This window comes from Eptesicus fuscus, chromosome 22 (assembly GCF_027574615.1).
Source record: "Eptesicus fuscus isolate TK198812 chromosome 22, DD_ASM_mEF_20220401, whole genome shotgun sequence".
Taxonomy (NCBI): domain Eukaryota; kingdom Metazoa; phylum Chordata; class Mammalia; order Chiroptera; family Vespertilionidae; genus Eptesicus; species Eptesicus fuscus.
This window is the reverse complement of record NC_072494.1, coordinates 35,789,158-35,797,013: the sequence shown is the minus strand read 5'-3', so window position 1 is coordinate 35,797,013 and position 7,856 is coordinate 35,789,158. Positions and strand designations below refer to the sequence as shown.

Sequence of the window (7,856 nt, the reverse complement as noted above, 5' to 3'; positions counted from 1 at the left end):
TCTAACAGTTATTTCAGGGGGCTGAGCTGAAATAGGGGTGTCCAGAATCAATAGAAAAGGCCTCTCTGCAGCCGGCTCACCAGGGGGCACCCGTGGCTACCGGATGCCTCTAGCTGGGTGGGAAGGCAAGGCAGGGCCGGCAGGTGGCGGTACCCTTCTAGGGACCACGTAAGGACAAAGGCCAGGTGCCAGAGGAGAAACGGCCCAGCTCTGAAAGTCCCAGGTTCCACTTGTGCAGCTCAGCAGGGTCCCCGCCTCTGGGAGGGGACTCCCAGCGTCCCTGCCCCAGATCCAGGCCGGCAGGCGTGCTCCCTCTGTTCCTGCCTCACGAGAAGCAACGGCACATCAGCGTGGTGTTCTCTGTCTCCCCCGCAGCCGCACAGGAGCAGGTCTTTTTTTCACGTCTGTCTCCCTGGTGCTAGTACAGCCTTTAAAAATCACTGGGAATCAGGAAGAGGCGCTCTGCAAGCTAAAAGGGGGCATGTTCTTCAAGTCCTGGGGCCAGGCAGGAACGAGCTGAAGCTGAATGAATGGAAGCTAGATGTGAGGAGTAACCGGAAGCAGTCCCGTGACTGAGGGCAACCTTTCCTCAACACAGCCGTGGAGCCTCCCTTCTTTCGAAAAGGAAGCTCGGCTGTTTTCCTAGAGGTGAGGTGCCTGGTTGGGGGCAGGGGGAGGGGGTGCTGGCTTGAAAGGAGAACCTCTTCAGAGGGAACAGCCAGGAATAGGGGGTCCCTTGGGACCCTCTTTAGCCTGAGGATGACAGAGGGACTGTTTCATGGGGTCCCCTTTTAACCATCAAGACACCAGTCCACCCCGCCCCGGTACCAAGATGCCAGGGAAGATAGGAATATAGATTTTAATCATTGTGCTGCTGCAGATAACCGGAGTGCAATTAATCCATCCTTTGTGGATTCCGATGCCACAGTGTAAATGAGGTTTCACACAGAAACACTCTGGGGCTATTGGTGACAGAGGGCCAGGCCTCTGGTCGGCAGAAGGGGTGGCAGAAGGAGAAACAGTGAGGAGAGGAGCGGGGAGCAGAGCCTGGGCGGAGTCGGCTCCTTCCCCAGCATCACATTCCCATCGAGGACCCGGGAGAGGCCTGGATCCTTCCTGGCCAAGGCTGCCGACAGGATCAGTCCACGACTTCGCTTCCAAAGCTGCCTCTGAGGCCAATTCTTGCTGCGGAGACGAGGTCCAGGGCAGGCTCACTGTTGACCACCAAATGGGGAAGGGATGTAGGCCAAGGGAGAGAAGAGGCATTTGGGAACACACACCCCCCACCCCGCAACCCTTCTCCATTTCCATCCTAAGAGACCCTCAAACTCATTGAGAGCTGGGGAAGGACAGCGGCAGCAGCTCCTCCTCTGGAGATGGGGAGAGGTGGGACTCAGAGAGGGGCAGGTAGCGGCGACTCCTGTGCATTTCTCTGCCTGAGCAGTAAGTGGGGACTCTCCCCTGAGGTCCGCTGAGCTCCAACCCGGGGCTGGAGGTCACTGGGACTTCCTACAGTTTCCTAGGAGTTGGTAGGATTAGGAGGTGGAGGGAGGTCATTTAAGCCCCCGAGCCTGGCCCCACTGGCTGCTGACAGGAGCTGGCCTCTGGGAAGTAGCCCAAACGGCTTTGACAAGACCGCTCCTCTTGTCAAGAGTCAGGTGATCCGGTCCAGAGCAAAGGCGCCGGGCCCAGGACAGCTAGGAGTCAGAGACACACAGGGCTTCTACCGCGTCACTCAGACCCTGGTTGACGCCCCCCACAGCCAGGAGGCAGTTCTTGACGACAATGCTGGAGCAGGCACAGCGGGGCGTGGGCATGGCTGGGAGCACCTCCCACTTGTTCTTCCCTGGGTGGAACGCCTCTGCCGTCTCCAGGACAGTGGGTTGGTTCCCTGAAAGGGAACCGGAACTTACAAAGGAGTCCAGCCACCCATCCGTGCCCTGCAGTCACCCCGCCTCCCTCGCTCCCACTGGTAGAAGCCAAGCAACCTCAACTTCCTTGGCTGCTCCTCCCTCCCCTCCAGCCAGTAGCTTTGGTCAAACAGCCACTCTGCCCTCCCTGCTTTCCATCTCTTCATGAGTAAGCGTTCTTTCCCCGATCTCCTGCTTTTACCAGAAGTTTCTAGACACTGTTGCCTCCCTGCCTTGTACGGAAAGCAGCCCACGTGGTCTAGCTCACACTGTGCTCCTTTTGTGAGGCAGTGAACTGGAGTCTGTCCATGCTGAGTGAACACTGGCTGCCTGGAAGCCCGCTGCCCATCTCTCTCTCCCCTGTTGCTGCTGGGGTTCTGCCTCTGGGAGGGAGGGTCATACAGCAAGTCCTGAATTCATCACACTAACGTGTGTGACCTTATTGCTTCCTATTCCATGATGGAGCTGGGCATCCAGGGAGAAGATGTGGTCAGAGAGGACCAAGGCCAATCCCCGCCACACTTCTGCCTCTGTCATTCCGGGCTAGGGCCCCCAGGGGTCTGTGCTGAGCACCCGAGTTACATGGTCATCAGTAAGTTGCTTATGCTCTCTGGGCCTCAGTGTCCCTTGTGTAAGTGGACAGAAAGACTACATCGGGGCCCACGTGTGGACACGTGAAGTCCAGGCTAGGAGAAAGGGAGTGTTGTGAATTCTTTGGAATAAAGCAGAGGCGGGCCCTCGCCCATTTGGCTCAGTGGATAGAGCGTCAGCCCGCGGACCGAAGGGTCCTGGGTTCGATTCCGGTTAAGGGCATGTACCTTAGTTGCAGGCTTGATCCCCAGTGGGGGTTATGCAGGAGGCAGCTGATCGATGATTCTCTCTCATCGATGTTTCTAACTCTTTATCCCTACCCCTTCCTCTCTATAAATAATCAATAAAAAAAAATATTTTTTTTTTAAAAAAGCAGAGGCGGGCAGAGTGCAAGGAGCCAGCTCCTTCTCCTGCTTGTGCAGAGTGCCAACGATCCACCAAGCACCAGAACCCCAGTACCCGCCTGAAGCCCCATCCTTACCAAGTCCTCCGGCCACGACGACCCGCCCACTCAGGGAGCCAGCCACAAAGTCTGCTCGGCGCTTCTTGAGGAAGAAGGAGCGTTCCATCTTCAGCCAGCCCCCTGCAGGCCATGGGAGAAGACAGAGAGAATCAGAGGCGACCCCAGCACCCCTAATACACACTGAGTCCCAAACAGCTCTCCCCTCCACTTACACGATGCCTCCTGCTGTGTGAATGAACACTCTCTGTGGCTAACACCCTCTCCCAAGTCTGCTGCAGTCCTAGGAACTATGGTCCCCTACAACAAACTACTTGTTCTACCTCTGATCTCACAGGCTCCCAGCTGGGAAAAAAGCGAAGGAGCGGCAGTGAGCATAGGGGTCAGGATCCTTCTGATTCTCTCTGATGATTCCCGTGGCCCTGCCTGGATGTTGTAAGAAGAGACAATGGGTGGCAAAGGCTTTGATAGAAACAAAACCAACCCACCAAAGGGAGCTCAGTACAGATGAAAGAATTTGGTCCCAGAGAACCCCTGAATGGAGAGGGATGTTTAGACTTCTGAAAGGCTCACCAAGCTGGGTAAGTGGCCCTGGGAGTGCGGATGGGAGAGAGGTATGGTGGGGGGAGGGGCGGGGGGGGTGTCAGCCAGAGGCAGATGGCACCCAGCTCACCCTGTTCCATGTCAAACATGTCCATAGTCCGGAGGAACTTGGGCTGCCGGTAGAGCCGGCCCTGCCGCAGGCCTCCCAGGCTGTACAAGCGGTCGTCCAGGGTCACGAAGCTGGAGAAGGCCCGTTTACAGGGAATGTTGGGGAACTTGGTCCAGGAGCGAGTCTCAATGTCAAAGACCTCGAAGGCGTTGACTGCATACTTGGACTGTCGTCCTCCTGGAGACCAGAGCAGGGTGGGGGGTGGGCGGAGGAGGAAGCCCCTGAGGACTGGCCTGGGCTTCCCTTTCTGACGGTTACCTAGTCAGGGAGGAGCTCCCTGAGGGACGGGGCAGCATGCTTTCCCCCTAGTGCCAAGGAGATGCTCACCACACAGGCACGGCTTCCCGGGGGAACTGACCGGAGGGAGGGAAGGAGCGCCTGATGTGGGACAGACAACCCGTCCTTACCCAGCACATAGATCTTGGAACCTCTAAGGAAGGAGGTGGCCGCGTATCGCGGGGTGGGCATGGGTGCTAGTGACACCCACATGTCCTTGAGCATGTCATAGTGTTGAAGGTGGTTGTGCGGACGCAGGTCCAGGCCCATCCCGCCTGCCGCGTACACTCGGTAATCTAAGGAGAAAGGCCACATGCAACCCCGGGCTCAGCTCACAGACACATGAGACAGTCCCACCTGTGCTCATCACCTGTCACAGCCAGGCTCCGGTAACTCCCTGAACACCAGCAATGAAGCCAGGCCCCGGTTCCCACCCACTGCTCTGGCCGAATGAGACACACACACACACACACACACACACACACACACACACACACACACACACAGTAGGGTTGAGGCAACATTGAAAAGACCCTGCTGTAGTTGAGCCTGGGTCTTCTTGAAGCCATGTCAGGCCTGCATGCCTTAGCTACCTTGTGTCCAGCCGTTAGCTAAGCCCGAAACACCAGGCCTCATGTAGGAGCAGACTGCGGTGGAGTCTAGACCTGGACAATCCTCTGCAGGTCTGGTCCCCTCCATTCTCCTTCCTGGGAAGCCAGAGGGGATGGGAAGCGGAGGGACGTGGCTCTGATACCCCCCAGAGGTGGCCTGGCCCAGGCACTCTGAGACTGGAACTCTCTACAGCTAGCAGGAGCCTTTGGAAATGCGGTCAGCCCTGCTGTCATTGGCCTTGTGGGACACTGGACTGCTGCTGGTTCTTCCATTTTCTGCCGCCCCCATGGGGTCTGCAGAGCCATTGCACTACTTCCTCTCCCTCCCGTCCCCACTATCCTCCTTCACAAACTGGGAAGCCTGTGGGCTCCAGGAGGCACTGCACTGAATGGGCTAGGGCTAGGGGTGTATGAGGGCGAGGCTCGGAGGAGAGAAAACCAGCCCCTTCAGGAAGCTGCCGGGCAGTGAGCTGGACGCTCTGGGAGAGCAGCTCTCCCTCATGCTCTGGGCTGCAGGTGCCTTTTCAAGGCGCTTCTCTGCCATTGTACCCGAGAGGACGGGCAAGGCATCTGTGGGTCCCTGGGCCTCACCCCAGTACCTCCTGCAGCCTGTCAGGGGCACAGCCCCCCAGAGGGCTATTTCCCTGGACCCACTCCACCTCTCAGGAGCCAGTCCTCCCCACATCTGGCTCTCAGAGACCTTTGTTCTTCAAGAGTATTTCAGGGATGAGTACTATTTCCTTCTACTTTCTAATCCTGCTTGGGGGGGGGGGGGGGGAAAAACAACCAAACCAAACAAAAACCCCAACCCTAGCCTGAGGCTAGGAGATGGAGCCTGCTAATGAATTTACCTTATATAAGCTCCACCTCTCCCAGCCCTGTGCCGCCTGAAACACACCTGCCGCTGGGAATCCTCCAGTCCCCTCCACGCATTCCTTCGGACTCACCTGGGGTCCCTGAACACCCAGGATGGGCTGAGAGCACCTGCTCAGTGCTTCCACGACACTTGCATCAGTCTAGGCACCACACGCTCCTGAAATAATCTTTGTCCATTTCTTCCAATAGATTGTAGGTCCTTGAGGATTCGTTAATCTGTGACCCCAGCGTCAGGTACAATGCCTGGCATGCAGGCATATAAATGCTTTTTAATTAACTGATGAACCCATTCAGGGCCACAGTTAAGAGCATAGACTCCATCATCGCTTACTGTGCAACCTTGGCAAGTTTTTTAACCTCTCTGGGCCTCCCATTGCTTCTCTCTAAAATGAGGATAATAATCGCACTTACCTCATCAGACAGGTTGTGAGGATCAAAGATGTTAATATATATAAAACACCTATGGTAAGGGTTCGAAAAATGTTAGTTCTTAATCTTTTAGCACCGTTTATTGAGGCTTGGGGATAAGCATGGGCCTCCAGGCCTTCCATCTTCTTACTGGGAGTTTGTGGAGGCTCCACTGACCATTGTGCCCTGAAGGATTCTGGGCTAGAGTTTCTCTCTGGTCACCTTCATTGGTCAGACCTGGGTTCCTGAAGGCAGAGACCAGACCTGCATCTTTCTCTCCTCCCCGGGACCTAGGCCTGTGGCAGGGACAGAGCAGGTGCCCGGGCGATACTGTAGACCCAGCAGGCAGCTGGATGCTTTCACCAGAGAGGGCGGGAAGGTTGCAGCCCATTAAGCCTGTCTGGATTTGGACTATCCTAATTCCTATTGGGCCACTCCCCACAAAACCCTTCATGTTTTAACAAAATCAACTTTTGGAGCTCCCTCTATGTTCTGGGCTGTTCCAAGCCAGAAGCGAGGGGAAGTAGAGGCTTGGAGAAAATGAAATGAGAATCATAAAACCACATGGTCAGCACACCCATGCCCTGAGAACTCAAGGGGGGTAAGATGCTGCAGGAGTACAGCCCTTATCCGTATCTCAGAGATTAGGAGACGGAGGGAGAGCCTGAGGGTGGGGAGAGGGCCCTGGAATCAGGCCCCAAAGCCCCCTCAGGGGAGCCTGGTGTTGGGGCAATGATGGTGTGAACACCCCCAGGACCTCAAGGATGTGTCTGGAGGTGGTGGCAGGTGCAAGGCGGTTTCAGGGGATGGAGTTGTGGATGGTCGGCTGCAGCACGCTGCTGAGAGAAGGGGTGTGCAGAAGCCATGGCACTCCCCCCTCCCCTCCCCTCCGGCCCAGCCTGCCAGTTTGTTGGGAGGAGCCAGGTGGAGTGGCGATGTGGCATCATGTAGGATTACTAGACCCTGCACTCACTGGGTCTCAGTTTCACCATCTGTAAAACACGGCCGGCCACTGGGTCTCCAGTTTTAGTGTCTACTGGAAGGACCAGATGGGATCAGGAATGGGATCGCGCTGCCCCCACCCCTTTCCTTCCCTGTGGTCTCCCCAGCCCTTCTCTCCGCCCACCCTCAGCCCTTGCCCCCACTTGCCTTTGGCCGTGACAGAAATGCCCATGGCGGCCTCGCGCAGCACGCTCCTCTTCTTCCACTTGCCCTCGTCGATGTGGTACATCTCCACCACCTTCAGGGGCAGCTGGCTGGTGCCCACCCCGCCAATCACCATGATCCTCTTCCCCAGGGCGGTGACGGCCATCCCAGCCCGGGCTGTGGGCAGCGGGGGCAGGGCCGTCCACTGGTCGGCCTCGGGGGAGTAGACCTCGAAGCTGTCCCTGGGGACGCCGTTGTCGTCACAGCCCCCGATGGCATAGACCTGCCCCCCAGTCTCCAGCAGGGAGCAGTAGACGCGGCGGCTGGGCAGCGGCGCCAGGCGCTTCCACTGGAAGTCCTTGACGTTGGGCACCTCCATGGCAGCCCCTCCCGCCGCACCCCCAGCCGCGGAACGCCGGGGTCCGGACGAAGGTGCGAATCCGGGAGCCGGGGGCGAAGGCGCCGGCTACTCCGCGTCCCCGCTCCCCGCCTCCATCCACTCCCTGGCGCCGGCTCCCGCCCGACCCCGCCAGGGCCCCGACGCCGGCGAGCGCTTCACCGTCCCTCAGCGCTCAGCATCCCGTGCGTCCACGCTGGGCCCTGGGGGAGGAACGCGGCGAGTCAAGGGCGGCCGTGCCACGGGCCCTCGCCTTCCGTTGCCGGCGGCGGCGGGGCCGCGGAGCGGGCTCCCAGCCATTCACCAACTTTCAAGGGAGGTCGCCGCGGCCCAGAGCGCCACCCCGTGGCGGCATCACGCCCTGTAACTCTTTGTCCTCCACCCCTCCGTGCGGGCTGATTGGAAACCTGCGGGGTCGCGGGGGGCGCAGGGGCGCGGAGAGCGCGGGGGGACGCGGGTGGGGCGGGGC

The 7,856-nt window shown here is 58.4% G+C and overlaps 1 protein-coding gene across 1 annotated transcript; it reads right to left on the bottom strand.

Annotated features, from left to right (window-relative positions):
• Positions 1–875: 875 nt before the first annotated feature.
• KLHDC8A (kelch domain containing 8A) lies at positions 876–7,369 on the bottom strand. Its single transcript, XM_008154201.3, has 5 exons — positions 6,994–7,369; positions 4,081–4,245; positions 3,635–3,850; positions 2,983–3,084; positions 876–1,891 (listed from the first exon to the last, which is right to left on the bottom strand). Exons 1-5 carry the CDS (start codon positions 7,367–7,369, stop codon positions 1,698–1,700), a joined length of 1,053 nt encoding a protein of 350 aa, XP_008152423.1. The 3' UTR covers positions 876–1,697.
• Positions 7,370–7,856: the final 487 nt, after the last annotated feature.